This window comes from Rhipicephalus sanguineus, chromosome 5 (genome assembly GCF_013339695.2).
Source record: "Rhipicephalus sanguineus isolate Rsan-2018 chromosome 5, BIME_Rsan_1.4, whole genome shotgun sequence".
Taxonomy (NCBI): domain Eukaryota; kingdom Metazoa; phylum Arthropoda; class Arachnida; order Ixodida; family Ixodidae; genus Rhipicephalus; species Rhipicephalus sanguineus.
This window is the reverse complement of record NC_051180.1, coordinates 58,164,931-58,188,095: the sequence shown is the minus strand read 5'-3', so window position 1 is coordinate 58,188,095 and position 23,165 is coordinate 58,164,931. Positions and strand designations below refer to the sequence as shown.

Sequence of the window (23,165 nt, the reverse complement as noted above, 5' to 3'; positions counted from 1 at the left end):
CTAGTCTTGCTGCTCGATTTCCGACAGCGGCCGACCTTCGGTCTCGGGCAGCAGGAATAACAACGCGCCGGCGGTCACTGACATCGCCAGGGCGGCGTACATGTGCGCGTTCCGAAAACGCATGACCGTCAGGAACTGCTCGTTGAACTCGACCATCACAAAGACGACGAACCACCGCGTGGCCCAGATTGCCGGTGCGCCCAGGTATCGCAGCCAGCTGGGTCCCGAACAGAGCTCGGCAGTTAACAGTGGCGGCAGATGACAGAGGCCCACTGAATAGCTCAGCACGAGAAGGTTGACCGAGTACACGGAGGTCCAGTTGGTGTGGTCTGGGGGCCCCGCGGTCGACCACTTACTGCGACCGCGGCGCCAAGAACAAATGTGAGAACAGTAGCGGTTAAGCTGAATCAAAATGGTAAGCTGGGTGAGTTGGTTGAAGTTCATTTCGAAAGAGCGCGTTACAACACGAGAGACAAGATGAGGGGAGCACAGGACATGCGCTGAACTCAGCGCATGTCCTGGGCAACCCTCCTTGTCTGAGTCGCGGATCCAGAGGGGGGGGGGGGGGGCGGGTGGCGGTAGGGGCTAACCAAAGTTATCCCAAGGAACACACTCTAAAGAGCGAGCGAGTAAAAAGGGTGTCTTTTTGTTCCCCTACAATAATAGTCTCTTATCTCGCGTGTCTTTCCTTGCATTATCGCCGCGCACCCGGCACTTCCAGGTCACAAACGGCACGAGCGGTATCAGCGTGAGATAGCATTCTCGATAGGAAAGTGGAGAGCGCCACGTTTTCAAGGAAGGAAACCCAAGCAAGCCAGATGTCGGTTAATGTTCGGGAAGCAAAAGACACCCTTTTTACGCGCTCGTTGGTTTAAAGTGTACACCAGGCCAGATGAATGCCGAGGTGCGAGTGCCATTACCAGACATCTAAGCCAAGGTTTAGAATCGTCGCCTCCAATTTGCTTTTTTTTTTCGCGAGGTGGTGTACCTGAAGGAAAGATGCTCGAAAGGTGGAAAGGCGGCGAAGCAGAAGACCTCGAGCAGGGTCGACACGCACAGGAGCTGTCGACGACCCGTGGAGCGTGTCAGCGAGGTGAACAGCACGACGAAAGACACGTGCATGGCCGTCATGATGAGAGCGGCGAGCGCCGCTGGCACGTCCTTCACAAGGCCTTCCATGGCCTGGATGCCTCGGAGGAAGAATAGCTGCGCGCACGATGCGCTCTGCAGCAGCTGGAGCAGCAGGCACGCTGAGAAACGCCTGCATGCGCGCACGAATCGATCCTTGAAAAGAAAGTGTAGCGGTGTCTATCGATTATGAGAACAAGCGACAGAGCATGCACAAAGACCAACGTCAGCGTTTGGAAATTGAGGCTTCCGTCTCAAGAATGGATGACTGAAAGAGTGAACAAGTCGAGAACTTATTGAAATGATGGCATTTTAGCCAAAGTAGGAAACAGCGCCAACACACAAGACAAATTCACAAAAATCTGTATTCACAAAAACCTCTTACGCTAAAAATTTTCGTAAGAGAATGTTTCAGCCGGTGATGATGCGGGTCATGTCACTAGTGAAGCCGGCTGACCAGTGGGAAAACACACTTACGAAAGAGAAGTTTTCTGAATTCAGCCCCAGAACAAAGATTATGAGCTCTACCTTGAAGCTACAGCTACCAACTGTCGACAGCTGCAGCCTATCGTTCACACTGTTTAATTTATATCTATCTCTCCCTCCTTCCTGTCTGCTGGCGCTATTTCATTGCTAAATGTGCTGCACCAACTCGCCCACCCTTCATAGGAGCTCCTTGTCGAAACAGCGTACTGAGATATCTTCGGTAAACATTAGCGAACATTACCGAAGATACCTTCGGCCATTACCAATCATCATATTTTTTATTAGCATTTCATGTTAGACTTGGACCGAAGCATGGTTGTTTTGCACTACTGTGTGTTCTCTGTTCTTTGTTGGGCATATATCAGTTAAGCGCAAAAGTAACCGTCTACTCCGTCACTGTCATCCTTGACAGTCTGCTTTGAATGCACTACAACCTAGCCAACATATATGTCAAAGTCATGACAGTTGTAGCACTTTTAAATGAACTTTACGAAAGGTTTGCCTTATACTGATTCAGTTCGTTATCACGGAAACCAAAATGAAATGCGGGTACTTAGAAAATGAGTGCGCAATGGCGCCTATTGAGACCAGCCTCATATGTCGCCCGAATGAAGTGGGTGATCTGGTGTCCTGTTGTTGGAACCGTCCTGGCCTCAGCTCTGGCGGTTTGTGAAACCCGTACAGGCTGGTTGCGGCCATGGTTGCCTCGTCCAAACGTCCCCGGAGCAACAGCCAGCGGGGACTCTCGACCAGGTATCGCCGCCAAACCAGGAGCGGCAATTGCACCAGGGCCCAAACCATCGCTTGCAGCCGCCACGGTATACCGTTCAGCGTGTAGCTGGCCACGATACCGATCCCTGTGGCAACCTGGCATTGTAACAAGTCTTTGTAGATCACAGTTGATATAAGTGTCACCTCTTGTGTTCGTCTCACTGGCGCTATATTCCTTCCGTAAAATGCACCAACTAGCCCAGCCAAAAGTACTGCGCTAATGTTGCCCCCTATAAAGTTGCGCAGAGTGAAATGCTATAAAACTACGGCAAACAGGCCCTCGCTAAGTTTTGAGCTGTAAAGCCCTCCTAAAATCGCGGTTCTGTTTAGTCCAACAGCCAGGGGGGGAGGAGTTGGGGTGTTCAACCCCTCCCCCAGTGGAAATTTTTCAATTTTGCTTGCGTATATATGCACGCACACATACAAAAGCACACACGAACATACATATGGTATGGTTGATGCCCCACACCCCGAAAAAAATTTCTGGCTACGCCCCTGCCAACTTGTTTGTTTAAACCTCTGGCCTTAACTATAGCGCCTACCTCGGTGAGACCTGTGTAGAAGGCCCTCATGTCTACGGGTGCCACCTCGGCAACGTACAGGCTGACGCCGATGTCGATGACGCCCAGCCACAGACCACACGCAGCTCTGGCTGAAAGGAGCATGGTGGTATTGGAAGACGCGGCGAGCACGAACCACGAGAGAGCCATCACCAGGACGCACAGCAGAAGCGTCATCCGGCTGCCGAGCGCCCACAATGGCCACCCTGCCGCACGAGCAAGCCACTCACTCACTATCAGGATTGTTCGCAAGGAAGCGCGTTATTACGGACAGTTTCAGACCCGTGGAAAGTGTACACATGTAAGAATGCCTGTGTTTTAAAGTGTATGAAAGTGTTAACATCGTCAGCAGTTGATGTAAGCAAGAGACGTTTAGCATATCGGCGAAAAAGAAAGCAGGGAAGAGTTTAATAAAACAAGAGTCGTTGCAGGCGTAGATAACAATACTTAAAAACAAAACCTTGTGTGAAGAAGGAAGAGCAAGGATTCTAGACTGTAATAGAGTAATACGTAAATGTAACGAACAGTCTAGGTGACTAGTGCTCACCACCCCGTCTCGAAGGAAATGCCTACAAATACATGCATCATCATCATCATCATCATCAGTTTAGCGCTCGCAAGGCAGTGCGTATGCAATGTATAGCACTTTGAGTGCGGTGCGGCTCACAGTGCCTCTCTAAGCTTTCTCACAGCGTCGGTTTACCGTGCACAACAGCTCGAGAGCGGCCTATGATAGATCTCAACAACCATTACTTTACGTATACTTTATAGTAACCAAGCGTATTCTGCTTCGCCACTGGTGTACATTATCCAAAGCGCTGTAATTGCAAATGCATTGCTGCTTCCGCGCTCTGCCAGGACCCGCGCACGCCTCGGGGCGACAGCAAACAATGAAATAATAAGATCCTAGGGCCGTCACATTTCGATATAGGACGGCTTATATTGCCGCTAGAAAAATGTCTTCCGAGCAATGCATTTGTGTTCAGAAGTGAAGCTTGCTTTAACGGGATCGGTGTTGCCTTGGTCTTTGTAAGTTGGCTCGCCCTGATTGCAGTGTAGCCTACCATAAATAAGAAGTCGCGCAGGCAAGTCGCGTAGCGGAGAATACGGTTTTGTAGGCGGGGCTTGGCGAGCAAACGTCACCTAATGCGCACTTAGCTGGTGATGTCGTCGTTGATGTACCCTGTACAACGTTTTGAACGTTGATAGGCACATTCACAACCTGGCTTTTGATACTAAACTGGCCTTTGTGTCGGGTGCTAAACAGTTTCGCACATCCGCCTTCACACGGTGGAATGACTGACACTTTTCAAATGTCTTTTTTTTTTTCGAAAAGAACACTCATCAAACACGAAAACGAGAGGAAATGTGACCAGACAAAGCGTCTCAAGATGTCGCCCGGTAACCCGGTATTACGCAAAAGCTACCTGATGTACCGGAATACCGGACAGGATAAAACTCTATGTAGAATCCGTTTGGCGCCTGCGGAAAAGGGAAGTCACATACCCGACAGAAGCGCCCCGATTGCGGCACCGAACGTGAGAATGTCGGTGAACCATCGGTTCTGCGGCGCCTGCGTCAATTGGTACCAGGACTCGCGTTCAATGTAAGGCATGGCAGCCGAGGCGAAGCCCAGTGCGGTGCCGGCGGCGCACGAGCACATGCAAACCGTCACCATGGATCTGACGTGGTGGCCTCGCGTGCCTACGCTGTCCAGGTCGGTAGCAGGGGTGCCGCCTTTCGCGACCGTTTTCAGGTTGCGCAGTGCCTCCATGGCTGCGTTGCTGGCTGGCTCCACGGGTGGACCATCGAAACCAGCTGAACCCTTGGGCGCATCCTTCGATGGCGACTGTGTCCTCGATGTATCCTTGGACGAAATCTTCGAAGTTACGTTCGACGTTACGTTTGACGGCGCTATCGAAGACGTTTTTGAAATCGCGGAGTCTGCCGTGGCAGTCATCGCGGTATTCTCCAGGACCGACGTGGTTTGCGCCGTAGAAGTGGCTTGCGCTGCCACGCCCTGGGACCTGTGACCAAAGAGACACCAGCAACGCTTGAACGACACCAAACAGAATGAATTTTGATTAAAAGCTTTCAAGTTTTGCAAAGCGAGGCGTTGAAAAAGTATCTTCAAAGCCATGAAGGCAACACGCTTGGTGTGCATTCAAATATTGAGCACCTTTGAGGCCTTCGCCACGCTGGGTCTAGTGGTTATGGTTAGCATTTCGATGGAGGCGAAATGCTTGAGGCCCGTGCACTTAAATTTAGGTGCACGTTGGAACATCAGGTGTTCAAAATTTCCGGAGCCCTCCATAACGGCGTCCCTCATAATCATATCGCGGTTTTGGGACGTAAAACCCGAGCAATTATTATATTATAGTACCCTTGAAACGCGACATGTAACTGGGGATATATCGGTGTCTACAGTTGGTTTTGTGTTGCGTTGTGGCGTACTTACGTTCCTTGGTTGTGTAAATTAAGCTTCGTAATCGAAACGATGTCTTGAAGAGTGTAAATGTTTTTAAAAGCAATGCGCCTTAAACGTACTTAATTAGAACCCTGTAGCCACCACCACGATGTGTCTATCCTCTGTCGTCTGCTTTTGGACTGCATGTTCTCTACAGCGCGACTTCGTTCCGCATGAATTCTGCCTCACGAAACGCAACTCGCGATGCGTAAATTAGGAACCGTTATAGACGTACGACAAAGTACTTCCTCAATTTATTTAATTTTTCAAAGTCTTACCCGCCAGAACTACCATGACAGAGTGAGGAACGCAGTCGTTGAAGAGTACCGATTATTTTCAACATAATGCGCTTCTCTAACATGGTGTACCTAAATCTAAATGAATTTAACGTGCACTACATCAAAATGCCGTCGCCACGGCTCTGATTGAATTTGCTACCTCGAGTTTATAAAAGCGTAACACCATCCACTATAGATGCAAGCGCGTAAGGTTGATTTGCAGCACGCCAGTCTTTCACCTATCTTATGTTTCTCTCTCCGTCTGAATAACTGTAACCGCCGTTGTCGCTTGGCAGGCAAGGTGCCGCGCTGCTAAGCCCGAAAGCATGTGTGCGATTCCCAGCCACAATGACTGCATATCGATGGGGTCGAAATGCAAGAACGCCAGTGTACATATATTTATTTGCGCGGCAAAGAACTCCGGGTGGTCAAAATTTATTCAGAGTACCACACCACGTGATGCGCCATAATGGCATCGTTGTTCTGCCCCGTAAACCTCCAGAATTTAATTATTATCTATCTATATACCATGCTGCACGCTCGTTTCTCACGGAAGGGAGACTCACGACTAGTTAATCTGACACGTAGGCATGGTTGGATGACCATACCATGGGCTTGTTTAAGAAAATTGAACAAAAGTACGCCAAGGAACATCTAAATGAGTTAGTGCTATCAAGAGTACACAATACTTGCGTACGGTTCGGATTTCTTCTTTGATGACGACTTGCGTTTTTTCGGCATGGCCTGACGTTGCGGAACGAATCAGCTTCCTCTTCTTCGTCTTCTTCTTCTCCGTCAGTTTTCACACGAGCACGAGCTCCCGCGGTGCTCGAATCGGCATTCGTCTTTTCCCTATGTCAGACACCGACATTGTAGGTATTTTAATAATAGATTTCTGTGCGCATATTATTATAAGCTAGGAAATTCAGGAAGAAGTCTACAGCTAGTAAACAATCGAGTTAAACGTACAAGTGAATTCGCAGAACTTCTATCAGAGATGATGGTGATTACCATCATGTTGAATCATCATTATGCACGAATAAAAACGAGAAGTATAGTTAGTTATGTTCCCAATAAAGGACACGTCTCTTCTGTTTCTATCATCGCTGAAGTCGGGGCGGCCATTGAAAGGTAAGGGCAAATGCTGGCTCGCCACATGGACAGTGAGGAGCACATTCGAAGGTAAGTTCTTGCTCAAGTCAACTTAATTTCAGTAGGGTACGCATTACGGCTGGTTGGTTCATGTTCACGCGTGTAAAAAACAGCTCTAAAATTACGGGACGAGAACGGACACAGACCACGGCGCTGACTAACAACCATATGGTTGTTAATCAGTGCCGTGGTCTGTGTTCGTCCTTGTCCCCTCATTTTAGCTCTGTTTCTTTCACTCGTCAACTTAATTTATTTCGCATCAAATAGCATAATATAAAACGCATGTAGCTGTAGCAACAAAAAAAAAAAAAAAACGCGCGTAGCTGTGGAAATTGTTTCGATTAAGTTGGTCCCATTGAACGGACTCCATCATCCCGAATGATGATGATGATGGTTTCACAGAGCCCGTGAGTCACGTTAAAACATAATTCTCATTAAAAACGTCGTAACCTTCAAACCGCAACAATCCTACAGTTTGCAAATGACCCCTCTCAATCTGTCACAATTTTTTTTTTTCGTTTCCCAACGGCAGAGTTGTATTTTGTTTCTTATTAGACCCTATCGTTCCTCTTAAAAATTCAGAAGGCCTATCCCACGATGATAGCTCCATCAAGGCCTTGAAGGGGCCTGTTATTGTAGCTGCCTCTCCAGCTGAAAATTCCTAGCGCTGCTGCTGCAAGGAAGTGTAAATACTCAGAAGTTCTCGCCCACCCCTCCTCTCTTATGTTTCCAGCTCGATGTTAAATCGAATTTATACCTGCTGCTATCGGTAGACAATAAATTCCTCTTCCACTTGCGCAGTCGCACACTTTGGGCGGGCAGCTTTAAACCACCGACTCGTTCCGCAGTTCGCATGTTTTGACGGCTGGTGCGATTCCACGAATCTGCCACGCAATATTACATGCGTTAACGAGAGACACCCAGTACATGACATTCTTATAGCGTTTTTGTACGAAACAGTTTTGAGCACTGGCGTGGCTCCGCAGTACAACACCTGCTTGCCACGCAGGAGGCCCGGGTTTGATTCTCACTGGGAGCTAATTTTTTAAATTTATTTATTTGCATCTATGTCGAACGAATTTTCGCTCATGGACAAAGCTGATTTTTCGCTCACAACCAACGACACCGACGCCGACACCGGAGTTTCTGCAAAAGAAGCTCTTAAGCGCTATCGCGTTGATAAGCGAGAAACGCCATGTTTCAGAGCTAAATGTACTCCTTGTTCACTTCAAGGAGGTTAAAATTTTTTTTCAACCTCCTTGGTTCATTTGCTCAACCGCAATAGATGTCTAAAAACAGTCGAAAAAGTTGAGGCCCTTATGTGTATGCGATGAGGACCTAGTATGCGTATTTTCCGAGCGAAAGTTCCACTGATACGTTTTCTTCCCCGCAATAAATGCCGAAAAGCAGTCGAAAAAGTTGAGGCCCTTATCACCCAGGATAAGGCTCAGCTTTTATCTGACGTCACACGTCGCAGCGATGGATATACTGGGTCTAAAGTAATGGTCTCTCGAGTTTAATGTCCCCTGTTGAGTTAGCTTCACCACAATATATGTCGAAAAGCAGTCCAAAAAGTTGAGGCCCTTATCACCCATGATAAGGCTCTACTTTTGTCTGACGTCACACATTGCAACGATGCACCTAGTATGCGTATTTTCCGAGCGAAAGGTCCCCTGATACGTTTGCTTCCCCGCAATAAACGTCGAAAAGCAGTCCAAAAAGTTGAGGCCCTTATCACCCATGATAAGGCTCAACTTTTGTCTGACGTCACACGTCGCAGCGATGGATATACTCGGTCTAAAGTAATGGTCTCCCGAGTTTAATGTCTCCTGTTGAGTTAGCTTCACCACAATATATGTCGTAAAGCAGTCCAAAAAGTTGAGGCTCTTATCACCCATGATGAGGCTCAACTTTTGTCTGACGTCACACATTGCAACGATGCACCTAGCATGCCTATTTTCCGAGCGAAAGGTCCCCTCAGACGTTTGCGTCCCCGCAATAGATGTCGAAAAGCAGTCCAAAAAGTTGAGGCCCTTATCACCCATGATAAGGCTCAACTTTTGTCTGACGTCACACGTCGCAGCGATGGATATACTCGGTCTAAAGTAATGGTCTCCCGAGTTTAATGTCTCCTGTTGAGTTAGCTTCACCACAATATATGTCGTAAAGCAGTCCAAAAAGTTGAGGCTCTTATCACCCATGATAAGGCTCAACTTTTGTCTGACGTCACACATTGCAACGATGCACCTAGTATGCGTATTTTCCGAGCGAAAGGTCCCCTCAGACGTTTGCGTCCCCGCAATAGATGTCGAAAAGCAGTCCAAAAAGTTGAGGCCCTTATCACCCATGATAAGGCTCAACTTTTGTCTGACGTCACACGTCGCAGCGATGGATATACTCGGTCTAAAGTAATGGTCTCCCGAGTTTAATGTCTCCTGTTGAGTTAGCTTCACCACAATATATGTCGAAAAGCAGTCCAAAAAGTTGAGGCCCTTATCACCCATGATAAGGCTCTACTTTTGTCTGACGTCACACATTGCAACGATGCACCTAGTATGCGTATTTTCCGAGCGAAAGGTCCCCTGATACGTTTGCTTCCCCGCAATAAACGTCGAAAAGCAGTCCAAAAAGTTGAGGCCCTTATCACCCATGATAAGGCTCAACTTTTGTCTGACGTCACACGTCGCAGCGATGGATATACTCGGTCTAAAGTAATGGTCTCCCGAGTTTAATGTCTCCTGTTGAGTTAGCTTCACCACAATATATGTCGTAAAGCAGTCCAAAAAGTTGAGGCTCTTATCACCCATGATGAGGCTCAACTTTTGTCTGACGTCACACATTGCAACGATGCACCTAGCATGCCTATTTTCCGAGCGAAAGGTCCCCTCAGACGTTTGCGTCCCCGCAATAGATGTCGAAAAGCAGTCCAAAAAGTTGAGGCCCTTATCACCCATGATAAGGCTCAACTTTTGTCTGACGTCACACGTCGCAGCGATGGATATACTCGGTCTAAAGTAATGGTCTCCCGAGTTTAATGTCTCCTGTTGAGTTAGCTTCACCACAATATATGTCGTAAAGCAGTCCAAAAAGTTGAGGCTCTTATCACCCATGATAAGGCTCAACTTTTGTCTGACGTCACACATTGCAACGATGCACCTAGTATGCGTATTTTCCGAGCGAAAGGTCCCCTCAGACGTTTGCGTCCCCGCAATAGATGTCGAAAAGCAGTCCAAAAAGTTGAGGCCCTTATCACCCATGATAAGGCTCAACTTTTGTCTGACGTCACATCTTGCAACGACGGAGCTGAATGCATATTTTTTATCCCAAGGATGACAGAACGACCCAAAAGTTTTCCCACGGTCTGTGTTGTTGGGAAGCCAACTTCTTGACACGACTTGTGATGAGGGTGTCTATTATTATAAGCAACAAGATCTCTACATTTTCCTTGACAGCGACCAGGCAGCCGCGCGTCGTGATGGTTTCGCTTCATACTGTACAGGATGCTGTGTGACGTCAGGCAAAAGTTGGGCCTTATCATGGATGATAAGGGCCTGAACTTTTTCGACTGTTTTCGGACGTTCACTGCGGTGAAGCAAACGCATCAGGGGAACTTATACCCTTGGTGGTACTCCTTGGTGGTACAAAGGAACGGAATTATCGCGCTTCTCCGCAACTATTTCACCCTATTTGTTGGGGTTTGTTGCCACTAAAAGGTTAAATTCTAGTGATTGTATCAAAGGGTTTTTAATTTATGGCCCTTGGGGGCTTTTTTTCGCAGTGATTGCCGTATATCGCGAAATTGAGAAATACCTTTGTCTGAGTATAGGTACGGTAATAAAAAAATGGGATTTTAGAGCTTGGTTATCTATACGTAATAACATCTTTAATGCGGACACAATTCTACGTTGCTGTGAAGCATGCCCTTAATTCGTGAATAGAAGTTCCGCAAGCTCCATTAAAAGTTAGAAGGCTTGTGGTGCCACGAAATTTAGAAGAAACAGTCTGCTGCAGCAGCGGCTGATTCGTCGTAGTATTTTCATGCCCATAATGTCACCGCGATATTTTATACATAAACTTTCTTGGGCGACGCACCCTGGAAACTTATCTTTCTGTAACACATAACACGACCCTCTCATGAAAAAAAAAACAAATAATCGGGAAAGAATAGTTTCGAAGGCGAGTTTCGAACCTTCGACCACTCGCTCACTAGCCGAGCACGTTACCCACTGAGCTAACAAAGCCACGCTAGCCAAAGCGCGCTTCGTCTAAGCCATTCGTACAAGATGAGGCGGCGTCCATGCGAGCACGCGCATCCGCGCATATGGCAGCAGGGTCATTCCATGCCAAACGTCCCAGCCATTTTGGCGACCATCTCAAGTGTATTCCAAAAGAAGTCGTGCTGATTTATTGGATTGAAAACAGTGAAATGCTAGAATATTTAGGAGAGAAAAAGAATTGGCCACGTGGGAGCCTTCCGAGTTGAACAGAATGTCGTCTGGGTGTTGTAAAAAAATTTATTCTAGAAATGTCGTTTCTTGTTTTAGTACCAAATTTGGTTTACATATTAAAAAAAAAGAGTTTGTGTAAGGCGTTTGAAGCTGAATAATATTACTGTAATTTTTCTGCCATAAAAGATTCCCGGAATTAGGCCAGAATGTTCTGTGCGCCTTGTGTCAACATCTGAGTAATGAATACATACTTACTCTACGAAAGGTACATTTTGCGTTAAAAATAGTTTTATAGATTTCTTAAGTTTCTAGAGTTTACGAGAAAAAAATCACGAATTTAAATAAAAATTTTTATTTTGGTCCACGTTGAGATTGGTGGTTCAGTTAAAAATCTGCTTTATAGCTCAATCGAAAGCAAATAAGCCGTTCTTCTTATTGAACAAGTTTTATCATTACAATTTTTGTTTTAAGGAAGAAAATAATTTTTGAAGTTTCCCGTTGATGTGTATACCTTCCTATTTGGTCATGCGGCAGCTTGCTCACTCACGTTCCCCGTTGCCGTGAACCGAGAGCGCCTGCCTATTTCGACTTCCTTGATGGAGCAGCACCAGGAATTTTCAGCTGGAGAGGCAGCTACAACGGGAGGCCCCATCAAATACGCTCGTGGAACTATCTATCGTATAGGACAGGCCTCCTGGAGTTCCAAGACGGGCGATGTGTGGAGGGGGCAGGTCAATGTTTCAGGGATTAGCCTTCACCTAGCGCCGCCTCTTTCTAGGCTTATTTGAGAACGTAAGCTCTCTCTCTCTCTCTCTCTCTCTCTCTCTCTCTGTAGACCTGTGAAAGTGAAATATTTCTCTACCTGTTGTGACCTTCCCTTCCCTCCCACCATCTATCTCCTCCTTTCCTTTTACACCCCTTCCCCTAAAGTGACGCGGTTGTGGTGTCCTCGACTGAGAGACAGTTACTGTGTCACTCCCCCACCTTGCTATTTTCCATTTTCCATCAAGAACCTCTCCTTAACGCGCAGCCCTAACGATGTCTCATGTTTTGAAATGATCGTCGCGCTGTACGAAGCAATCATTTCCGAGGATGGAGTCCACTTAATGAGACCAACTTAGTTGAATCTGTTCTTACAGCTTGACACTTTGATGCGCTGCTATGTTTTGAAACGATCGTCGCGTGCTCTACGAAGCAATCGCTTCGGAGGATGGAGTCCATTAAATGAGACCGACTTACGGATTTGAGTAACTTGCCTTTGAATGTGCTCTTCACTTTTGATGCGGCGGGAAGCCTTCGGACTTACCTTTCAAATGACTGACCCGACTTCAGCGATGATAGATATTTCTTGTATTTATTCGTGCGGAACGAAGTACCGTACAGTGCACTGCTCCCGATGTGCAGCTTACTCACGTGATCTCTGAAGCTCCAGTGATGATAATTACGATGAGGATGATGAAATAGCGGCGCCTCGAGTTGTACGTCTTAGGCAAGTACAAAGGGGACTCTACAATTTTTAATTCCGTGCGATTATGGCGAACGAAACAAGCGCCACTGAAATCGCGCATGTAACGAACTATACGAAGGCGCGCGAGAGACGTGCGCAATCCAAGCGATTGAAAGTACGCCGGTCACATAAAGTCGCATCTAGTTGCTGGGTTCATCGCCTTTCCCGCGCCGCACTCAAACGCCTCGGCAAACTCGGGCATGTTGAGCAGGGGAACATTGCAGCGCATGCGCGGTGGCGAGTACCAGCCGGGGCTCTGCTTCTCGTCCCGGGAACACCACTTGAAGCAGCTGCTGACGAAAAACAGCTGCTCAGCGCTGAACCGGGCCAGTGCCGGCGACGCCTGGCCTTCGCCTCGCTGGTTCCCCACAACCACCTTGGGTGCAGCCTTGAAAGCCCGGTACGCCTTGAGCACACCGCCACTGTCGGCAAAGTTCTCGGACAGCGCGTGATCGCCGAAGTTGACGCCGCCAGACCAAGGGATATCGTTGTACAGCCGGCGCAGGCAGGCCAGCTTCGCTTCGAACATCTTACGCGACGCCGGAGTCCACCAGTCGTGGCGCAGTCCGTCGCGGCCGTACAGGCCCATGTCCGGGTCGAACGCGTGAGTCAGCTCGTGGCCCAACACGTGACCCAGGCTGCCGTAATTGTACGACGCCGGGTGCGAAGTGACGTAGAAGGGAGGGTACAGGATGGCCGCCGGTATGACCACCACGTGGTACACGGGCAGGTAGAATGCATTGACCAGAGTCAAAGGCACGTTGACCCGTTGGCTGGACGATGCCTCCGAGCCGTTGGCAGGGCGCAGGAAGCTCTTGGCATAACGCAGCTCCGCGACGTGCAACGATAGAGCCATCTCGAGGTACGAACCGTTCAAGTCGGGCACGTACGGGTACAGCGACTGCAGGGCACTGTCCGAAGACATGTTCTCGGGGCTGCCGACGATGGAGCGCAACGTGGCCAGTTTCTCGAACGCAGCTCGCTTGGTCTCCTCGTCCATCCAGGACACGGCGGCCATTGTGGCGTTGGCCATTGCTCGGATGCGAGACAGCATGACGCTCACGTTCTGCACTGTCTTCGGGGGCAGCCAGCGCCGCGTGAAGACGCGCGCGAAGGCGAACGGCATCGTGGAGTCGGCGTCCACGTAGCAGCGGCCGATCATGTAGCCCAGCGTGGCGGTGTAGGCACTCCGGGAGCCTGGCGCACTGGGAGTGTCGGCGAACTGGGCGAACGACAGCGGGTACGACGTCATGGGCGCCAGATGCCGCGCCACGTGCCACGTGATGTACGAGAGCAGCGCTGAGGGGTCCTCAAAACCTGCGACGAGCCACGCAAGAAGCTGCAGCAGCCGGCGATTCATGACGAAGATCTCGTCGTCTAGGCCTAGGTCGATGGGAAGATGCTGGTTTACAGTCTGTTGGAAGATAAAGCCATGACATGCTTGAAGGGTACCGCGCATGAAAAGTGTTAGGCTGAGGAAAGTAAAATGGCAGTAACTTAATAAAGTGGCTGACTGGGCTAGTTGGTTGTGCATACTTAAGGTTAACAGCGCGAAAATAAGACACGGCGGACAGGAAAAAGACGAGACAAGTAACGAGTAACGCTCCCAATACTACAAAGACATTTTCTAGCTCCACGACAATGCTCTCCTGTCACCGCACTATCGCACTTAGATTGATCCGCTTGCCGATGCTAGTCGAACCAGAGTGCAGTTTGTATTATTTGATGTCACTTCCAGGTGACATCAAACAACACAAACTGCACTCTGGTTCGACTAGCATCAGCAAGCTTGCCCTTCTGTGAACAAGCGATTACTTAACTGCGGTACGGCAATAAATTTGTGGGCATGTCATTATCTATGTATTTTTTTTTTTCATCTTAGCCGAAGCAGCGTGCATACAGATGAAATCCACATGACTGACCTCCACACATCAGATATATTCGTGTGGAGCTGTTCGCACTGGTAAAAGAAGGTGCACAGTTTGGAACTGATTACTCAACGATAACTGATCTCTTTGGAAATTATTGTATTCACGGTTTCGCTGTCTTACTTTTACAACTGGGCCTTTGGGTTTTAACCAACTTACTGAATACGAAGAACACTGTTCTATTTAAGAAACGTGCTTAGTCTCACGTTCTCCATCAGTGCATTCGCAAATGACGTAAATGCGACACGCTCCCTCGTCTGCGGTATGGGATAAGGCTGGGAAGAAAATCTGCTTGCTGATGCTAGTCGAACCAGAGTGCAGTTTGTGTTGTTTGATGTCACTTCAAAACAACACAAACTGCACTCTGGTTCGACTAGCATCAGCAAGCGGATTTTCTTCCCAGCCTTATCCCATACCGCAGACGAGGGAGCGTGTCGCATTTACGTCATTTGCGAATGCACTGATGGAGAACGTGAGACTAAGCACGTTTCTTAAATAGAACAGTGTTCTTCGTATTCAGTAAGTTGGTTAAAACCCAAAGGCCCAGTTGTAAAAGTAAGACAGCGAAACCGTGAATAGAATAATTTCCAAAGAGATCAGTTATCGTTGAGTAATCAGTTCCAAACTGTGCACCTTCTTTTACCAGTGCGAACAGCTCCACACGAATATATCTGATGTGTGGAGGTCAGTCATGTGAATTTCATCTTAATGCACGCTGCTTCGGCTAAGATGAAAAAAAAAATACATAGATAATGACATGCCCACAAATTTATTGCCGTACCGCAGTTAAGTAATCGCTTGTTCACAGATGGGCAAGCGGCTCCGCTCCTGGCAATACGCCTATAAAGTAACGGTTTCTTACCGATCGAAATCCAAGAAGCAGTACAACAAAGCCACAGAGCCCTCGACGTTATCTACAACCTATATTAGCTTTTATCCATTTATTTCTCAGGAGGCTACTTTATCGCGACATACTGACGAGGAAAGTGATTGTAAGAGTGCAGAACAACTTTCCGCGTGTTTTTCTGTTCAAAAACATCACCGACAAATACACTGTGATGTCTATGATGGCACTCTCTATAGAATATCGAAGCCTCGTGCCTTCATTCTCATCAAAAAATGAGGTGTTTCCAAATGTATCGGACGCGTTTTAAGTATTCTTTTCATCACTTTGCTTTTGTTGCAGAATCTCGGTGCGCTGAATAGCGCGCACAGCCCCTTTAAGGGCTTAAAACAAGAACACTGATAACACAATTTTCCCGCTTTCAAGCATATATTAACTGTTGTGACGTACTTGCAGCCATTCTGCCGCGGATAGGTAAGGGCCGGTGATGAAGTCCATCTGACGGAAGGTAACGTACTCCATGTCAAAGTCGGGTCGTGGATCCATCAGCGACGGCACCACTGCGGATAGTACTCGATTGTCCAGCAGGAGCACCTGCATTTTATGGTATTGTTACACGGCGCCACTCACTCCACATGTGTTGAAATTGCGGTGTGAAGTTATTCGTACAAATGCATGTAATATTTACGTTCTTTCTTGCATACTACAGGCCATGAACACGATGCTGGTTAAATCCCTGTTAAACTGTTTATATTTTGGGGCACTTGCTGCTCAAATCTGTCGAATGATCATAGTACGCTAAAACCTGCAGTGTATAAGCAGATCATATCCAGCGCTCAAACTAAAGAGGAAGGTGAGATACACCTGTTGTGCCCTAGCTGGAATAAGAAAGAATGAGCACCAGCCAATGCGCTTCATCTCGTGAACGAAGAGCCAGATACAGCAAAAGCATACTCTTTATGCTACGTTGTACGCGTCACTTTGAAAGCGCCAACAAACAACGCAGAAAGATCCGACGATGTCTCCAGTTCCATTACGTTAATGTCGACATAACATTTCTATACCATATATGGTGCTTTTTCCGCCTTTGAAATCTCGGTAGAACTAACTTGGTTAAGTGATTCGACAGAACAATTCCTAAGCGAACATCGTAAGTAAACCTTTCAGACGTCACCTATGAAGAACTGTCTGTAAGTGCGTTAAATCGACACACTGTTATTTCAAGGCACTCGATAGCATATTGCAACAAAAATAATGTCGTAATACGTCAATTTATGTGCGTTATTGATAGTAATCATTCGTAATTACTATGCAATTAAATATCTATTTATTCTGAAGCTATACGTGCTATGTTTCAGCATAAATAGAATTAAATCTCAGGCTAGAAAGTATGCGATTTCTTTTTCTGTGACGTCTACGTTGAGCAAAGAAAAATTGTACTTTTGACGTGGGTCGCAGGAAGCGGCACGTCGGACGACTCATCAAATATGGTAGTGCCTTCAGCAAAGTGATCAAATGAAGACAAATTGATTATGCAGGAGGTTCAATTAATCCAAAGCTCAATGTATCTCGCTATTTCTTAGCCCCTAGTCGATACAAATAGCAAAAGCAGGTGGTGCACACTATTGAGTACATAGCGTCTCAAAGGGCTATGCAAAGCTAACGCTGTTATAAGGTAAAATTCTTAATTGCGGAGTTCCATTGTTTCCCACTTGCCTTTTCCACGGTTTCCGGACATGCGGTCGAGCCGTTCAGTATGACCGAGGCTCGGTTGAAGTAGCCGAGCAGCGTGCCCTTCTCCTGCAGGGAATTGCGCGCCACGAACCACTCGAGCAGGTACGGGTTGCTGCTGAAGTGCAGGATGCGCAGGCCTCGGCGCTTGAAGTACGCGTCCACGCTCAGGTGGAAGAACACGGGCACGCCCCAGTCCAGGGAGAGGGCTACGAGTGTGTCCAGGATATCCAACTTGGACCTGCAGCGTTAGAGCAGCGAGCAGTAGACGTTTGAATATTAGAGCTCCACAGGAAGGACTGGTGGGCTGCCAACCACACAACTTGTGGTACAACGCAAGCCGGAACGTAGTACGACAGTGGAGACGTAGAGACAGCGGTTTGTAAATAATGGGGGGGGGGGGGTCCTACCCCCCTTACTGTGTTCAAGCTGTGGGGAGGACACACCCTTTCAAGTGCCCCGCCCCTCTTGAGATTTATCTTTCAAACATCATAATGATTATGCCATAGTCGAATGCATATTTTGATCATCTCTTAGGAGGTTGACCATTACTCCTATACTGTACAGAACATTTTGTATTCAATTTTTTTTAACGTCTGCTTACTTTGCAGTTGCAACTGTGTAATACCCTAAGCTGTGTTGAAACAACTGCCGTTGGACCGGTTTCGGAGAAGACTCAATAGCACAGTACGATTACTTGAGGTGTGAACTCATGCTCGCTTAGCAGTTCCTAATTTGTCTAATTTACGATAGCGGGAAACGCTTACGTTAGCGTTAGCGTGCGTCTCAACGCTAACGCTAAAACGGAACGCGCTGCGTGTCAACTGGTGGTCTTTTAGTACAGCGGAAGGCATTCCCGCTAACGCTAACGCAAGCACATACAGTGCCATCTAGACATAAAACCACTAAATGCACTGTAGAATCCACAAAAGCGCCACCGAGTCGAGCTGATCCAAAGTCACCACTGTTGCGTCTCCATGTCGCGTTTGCAGAAGTGTTGAGTTCTGACCACGGTGTAAGATATATACTCTTTAGGTGAGGACACTCGCGAGACGCCATCGACCAGATAAAGTAACAACGCTGAGCACCCGTCGGTCCGCTGACGGCAGCGGATACCTATCGGCGGGTTGACGCAACTTCAACGTAAAAACGCGTTCCCGTAGCAACTGGCCCTTCGCGGGAAATCTGAATTTCCTAGTCAGCGAACGCGGCCATGGTACGTCAGCAAGTAAAGTTGGAAACGCATACCGCGTTTTTCACGAGCGAAAAACGAGACATGCGGCGGACGCCGGCGTTGCCGCCGACCACGTTGGTTGCTATAGCAACGGTGCAGAAAGCATTTTTTCTGTTTAAGTTGCGTCTTCTCGCCGATAGATACCCGCTGCGATCGCCGGACCAACAGACGCGCGCCGTTGTTACTTTATCTGGTCGAACGCGCTCTGCATGCAAGCCGGGGAGTGTCCCCACCTAAAGAGTACATATCTTACACCGTGGTTCTGACACATTGGTTTCTGTCGACATGCCGCGTTCGAGAATTCTTCAAGACCCCTATTACCTGGCCTTTTTAAGCTGGGACGCATCACGCGTCACATTCATGCACTGCCGCGAAAGGCATGAAGGGAAACGACGCCTGACATGTATCTGCTTGACTTGTGGCCGTATCTTGGAAAGAGGCGACTAAAGAGAGCGTCGCGATCTCTGCGCTGCTACAGAAAACATGAGCGAACCTTGCCAACAAATCTTGCTAAGCCTTCTGCAGCGCAAATCCACTTTGTATCTCAAAAACGGAGCTCTTTTATCGGCGGCACACGGTTGACGAAGCCTCATTACTCAAATCTAAATCAAATACGATCATTACTAGGGAATGAATGAGTTTAATAATGCAGGACGACGACTACAAAGATTCGAAGTGGACGGCTCTCACTTCAACAGGCACCGCCATCTTGCCCTACGTACGGGATCTCTTGCGTGCGTTAGCGTTGAACGCTATATTCCAGAAATAGCGTTCGTACGTAAGAGCTCGGGCTACGTTTACGTTCTGCTCATGCGCGGTTAGGAGCACGCAACGCTAACGCTAACGCTAAATCCTTGCGTTTGCTGTTATCCGCTATACTAAAACTCGCTAATTAACGTGGCAGGCATGCGGCCACGTGTTTGAAAAACGTTGCGTACCATAATCATTTAACGAGTACAGTAGTATTAAGAGTGTTCGTGGTAACAAGGACGTTGAGAAATATGTACATAAATGTGATACTAATTGGCGACCGCAAGTTTATCTGATTGCAAAACATACACAGCCCCGCAAAACACACACAGCCCGCCATCTGCAAAAATTACTAGTGACGCTGAGCGGGAACGGCTCAATGACAATAACGCGCTACAAGAAACTCATGCAGCGCATTTTCTCGGGTATAGCGATTCAATGAAAGAGAGAAAAAAAATAACTGCGGAGTCCAACCTAGGTTGAGAGTTGGGCCAGCTGAGGTTGAAGCGCGCCAAAAACGCTCGCAGCTCGTCCAGTCGGTGCTGCTCGTTGAACGCCAGCTGTGCGCAGCGTTGGAAGAGGCGTGCCACCCGGTGCGTCAGCTTGGGCCCGTCACCGTCCTCCAGTATGAGACTGACGATGGCTGCCAGCGCCACGCGCTGCTGAAGGGCCTGCAGCGTACGACATATATAACCAGCATAGGCATGGCCGTCGGCAGGGGGATGGAAAAGGGGCACTTGACCCTCCCGAGCCACTCACACCCCCTCCCCACTCTCACCGCGATGCAACACGGGTTTGCATCGTGGAATAGCGCAAGAAACACACAGGGAAACAAACAAGAGAGACGACACAGGCGCTAACTTTCAACTGATGTCTCTCTCTTGCCTGTGTCCCAGTGTGTTTCTTGCGCTATTCCACGATGCATTCGTACCAACTAGCTCGGCTTTCCTTACTTCGGGTTTGCACGTCCCAAGACAAAATCCTGCCGATGCCCATGAGCATATAGGTGGCACAGAGAAGGCGACTGACGGCATCGAAAGAAAGCGTTCTTCTGGACTGCCAACCTTGATCAGTCGACGCTGCTTGAAGCCGTTTCCGGGTGGCCTAAAACGCCCTGGCTAGGCCGCCAATCTAACCGTTATTATACCACTCCAGTGCGTTATCTTACAGACTCGCTTTTATTCCCCTTGCGTGATTTTAATGGGTATGCGCGTGCAACCCGCGCCCGGTATAAGACATATCTTGTGAACGAAAGAATAATAATAATAATATTTGGGGGTTAACGTCCCAAAACCACGATATAATTATGTGAGACGCCGTATAGTGGAGGGCTCCGGAAATTTAGACCACCTGGGGTTCTTTAACGTGCACCTAAATCTAAGTACACGGGCCTCAAACATTTTCGTCTCCATCGAAAATGCAGCCGCCGCGGCCGGGATTCGATACCGCGACCTTCGGGTCAGCACTCGAGTGCCGTAACCACTAAACCACCGTGGCGAGGCATGAACGAAAGAAGGGGACCAAACCTGCATATGGTAGAGCATCGGACGCCTTATCCGAAGGTTGCATGTTCAGTCCCTGCAAGCGGCAATTTGTCTTTTCGTCCACTTTAATTTGTTCACATTTGTATCATAATCATTACAATACAGTTGAAGGACTAAAATAACACCTCCTCGGCTTTCCTTGGCTTCATTGTCTGTTTTCATTATTATCATGACTATGCACGCACACAGCTATACTATATGCACTGCACGGGTGCTACTATACTAGGGACCGCACGCGTCGAAGTCGGCCATATTGTCGCTTAGGGACGCCATGAACACTCACCTGGAAGTGATTGGCGGACACTGGATTGGAGCGCTGCCAGCCGCCGCACACGAAGCCGTAGAAGTCTTCGCAGGGATCACCACGCGCGTCCTGCAGCGAGCTGCCCAGCGTGGTGGCCGCCTCGAAACAGCCGGGATCCATGCAGCCGAAGAGCTGGCGCCGCAGCACGTGAGACAGTCCGTAGCCCATTGCGAGCGTGACCAGCGTCAGCGAGGACACGAAGATGCCGTACCGGTACCACGCGGCTCTTCCGTCGACGGCTGACGCGACTTCGAACGAGCCCGCATTGCTTTGGTCTCTGCCACGAGAAGCCACCTTGTTCACTTCCTCGACGGAAGGAACTTGACAAGGAACGCTCACTCGCAGATGGGCCGTGGAAGAGGCCATGATGCGTATACTCTCTGCTGAGTGGTCTTCCTGCCTGGTCCTCTGTAATTCGCTGTTCTTTCTGCGCGCCGGAGGTACAACTGCGGAACCAGAATCGATTTCTGCGTTTCCTGAGCAGCTGCGGCGACACGCGCCCACGAGCACCGACGTCGATTACCTCGTGCTCCTTCTTCTTCTTATTGATTTCATCTTTATACGGGTCACAAATGGTACGGTATGGTATGAAAAACTTTACTGAGGTCCCGCAGAGCGTGTATGGATACGCAGCGGGCCGCTCCCACGTAGGGACCGGAGGGCAAGGCCTCTCGGCCGCACTGTGGGCCCGCTGGACAGCACAGTATACGCACAATAAAATATTTCTCAAGAATGATGACGGCAATGGTCAAACTATGGAATATACCCGCTATGGAGACTGGTCAAGAAGCGGACGGTACGTTAATCACTGAGAGCGAAGTTTTTGTTCGTGACCTGTGCCCTTTAATGAGTAGCTGTGTGTGAGAGGGAGTCACGAAATGGAGCCGCAGAATGCTCCAGCGCTGCGTGTACGTATTGCTAACGTTGTTAATTATGATCCGTCTTAGCGTCAGCTCGAAAAAGTACGTCCAAATTCTTAAGGAGGAGGACGCAACTTCAATCAATTCTGTCTATTGATATTCGTTGATGGCAGTGGTGGGAGCGACGTGCAGTAACCTGCGCTGCACTCACGGTTGCGATTGACCGGTCGTACCATTGCGTGTGATCGAATTAGTTCCCGCTGCAAAGCACGCTCGTTGAACAGTGAAATGAGGCCTTGCAAGCGTGCAGGAACGAATAAAACAATATGGCGGCTGTATTGCTGCCTCTCTGCTTCAATGGGCACTATCACCACGCGCACAGGTTGCCCGCCATTACAGTGTGTACACATGCCATCAGTCAGAAAACGAAAGCTGCGCGTCAGCAACGCTGCGACAACAGTGTGATGGAGGAATATATAAACTATCCCATCGCTCACTACTCAGGCATTTTTATCTGTGACGTCGATAGTATTCGCAGAGACGGTAAAACGTCAAAGAGTGCCAAGGGAGCCGCTCAATGTGTCATATAATCATAGTTTCTATACCGTGAGGTACACCCACTATGCGCAGGTGCTGTCAGCTCGCATGAGCAGTTTCGCTTGCTTTAAAACGATGTTTAAAAATATTTCAAGCAAACCTACCATATTAATACATGCTCATTAGTACCTACGTATGCATGAGAGTAAAAAAAAAAATCTCAAGTTTCATCAGATCTATGGCTCGAGTAGCTCGTTTGGTAGGAAGGAGGAATAATTAAAAAATAAAAAAACAAGAAAAGAAACACCGACCAAACATCAAATGGCTTTAAAACATCAAGAGGTTTATGTGACTTTTATGTAAACAAGGCTTCCGTACAGGAGATGAAACGAGTTGATGTTTTTAAACCATTTCATTTTTGGTCGGCGTTTCTTGTGTCACTTCTTTTCATTATATCTCGAGTTTTAAGTTTTGGTGTCCATGGTCCTTTATATGAATTAATATACCTAACTTGCAAGTGACGTCAGTTCCTGTCCTCCGTCCGCCATCACCGAGCCAACGGAGCACATACGTCTCAGTGACCGCGCCGTGTTTACGCTCGTACGGCGGATCGTTTGGCGCAGTGCGCGTGTTTTT

The 23,165-nt window shown here is 48.2% G+C and overlaps 3 protein-coding genes across 3 annotated transcripts; all 3 read right to left on the bottom strand.

Moving 5' to 3' along the window:
• Nucleotides 1-4,905, bottom strand: LOC119394677 (solute carrier family 2, facilitated glucose transporter member 8-like). The gene is made up of 5 exons (XM_037661991.1): nt 4,452-4,905; nt 2,928-3,151; nt 2,207-2,481; nt 989-1,261; nt 1-355 (listed from the first exon to the last, which is right to left on the bottom strand). Exons 1-5 carry the CDS (start codon nt 4,903-4,905, stop codon nt 1-3), a joined length of 1,581 nt encoding a protein of 526 aa, XP_037517919.1.
• A 7,862-nt stretch (nt 4,906-12,767) lies between these two features.
• LOC119393671 (endothelin-converting enzyme 2-like) lies at nt 12,768-16,183 on the bottom strand. The gene is made up of 2 exons (XM_037660789.2): nt 16,020-16,183; nt 12,768-14,211 (listed from the first exon to the last, which is right to left on the bottom strand). Exons 1-2 carry the CDS (start codon nt 16,167-16,169, stop codon nt 12,922-12,924), a joined length of 1,440 nt encoding a protein of 479 aa, XP_037516717.2. The 5' UTR covers nt 16,170-16,183; the 3' UTR covers nt 12,768-12,921.
• Nucleotides 16,184-16,317: 134 nt separating this feature from the next.
• On the bottom strand, nt 16,318-21,576 carry LOC119394676 (neprilysin-1-like). Its single transcript, XM_037661990.2, has 4 exons — nt 21,112-21,576; nt 19,759-19,955; nt 17,286-17,541; nt 16,318-16,374 (listed from the first exon to the last, which is right to left on the bottom strand). The coding sequence occupies exons 1-4, from the start codon at nt 21,496-21,498 to the stop codon at nt 16,318-16,320; spliced, it is 897 nt and encodes a 298-aa protein (XP_037517918.1). The 5' UTR covers nt 21,499-21,576.
• Nucleotides 21,577-23,165: the final 1,589 nt, after the last annotated feature.

Excerpts from the sequence above, each read along its gene's own strand:
- LOC119394677 (XM_037661991.1), bottom strand. The coding sequence starts at position 4,905 with ATGACTGCCACGGCAGACTCCGCGATTTCAAAAACGTCTTCGATAGCG. Across the intron at positions 3,152-4,451 it reads AATCGGGGCGCTTCTGTCGG|GGTGGCCATTGTGGGCGCTC; the intron begins GTATGTGACTTC and ends CTCGTGCGGCAG. Across the intron at positions 1,262-2,206 it reads TCATTCGGGCGACATATGAG|GCGTTTCTCAGCGTGCCTGC; the intron begins GCTGGTCTCAAT and ends GCGCGCATGCAG.
- LOC119393671 (XM_037660789.2), bottom strand. The coding sequence starts at position 16,169 with ATGCAGGTGCTCCTGCTGGACAATCGAGTACTATCCGCAGTGGTGCCG. Across the intron at positions 14,212-16,019 it reads CCGCGGCAGAATGGCTGCAA|ACTGTAAACCAGCATCTTCC; the intron begins GTACGTCACAAC and ends ATCTTCCAACAG.
- LOC119394676 (XM_037661990.2), bottom strand. The coding sequence starts at position 21,498 with ATGGCCTCTTCCACGGCCCATCTGCGAGTGAGCGTTCCTTGTCAAGTT. Across the intron at positions 19,956-21,111 it reads TGTCCGCCAATCACTTCCAG|GCCCTTCAGCAGCGCGTGGC; the intron begins GTGAGTGTTCAT and ends CGTACGCTGCAG. Across the intron at positions 16,375-17,285 it reads GTCCGGAAACCGTGGAAAAG|GTTTTAGCGTACTATGATCA; the intron begins GCAAGTGGGAAA and ends TATACACTGCAG.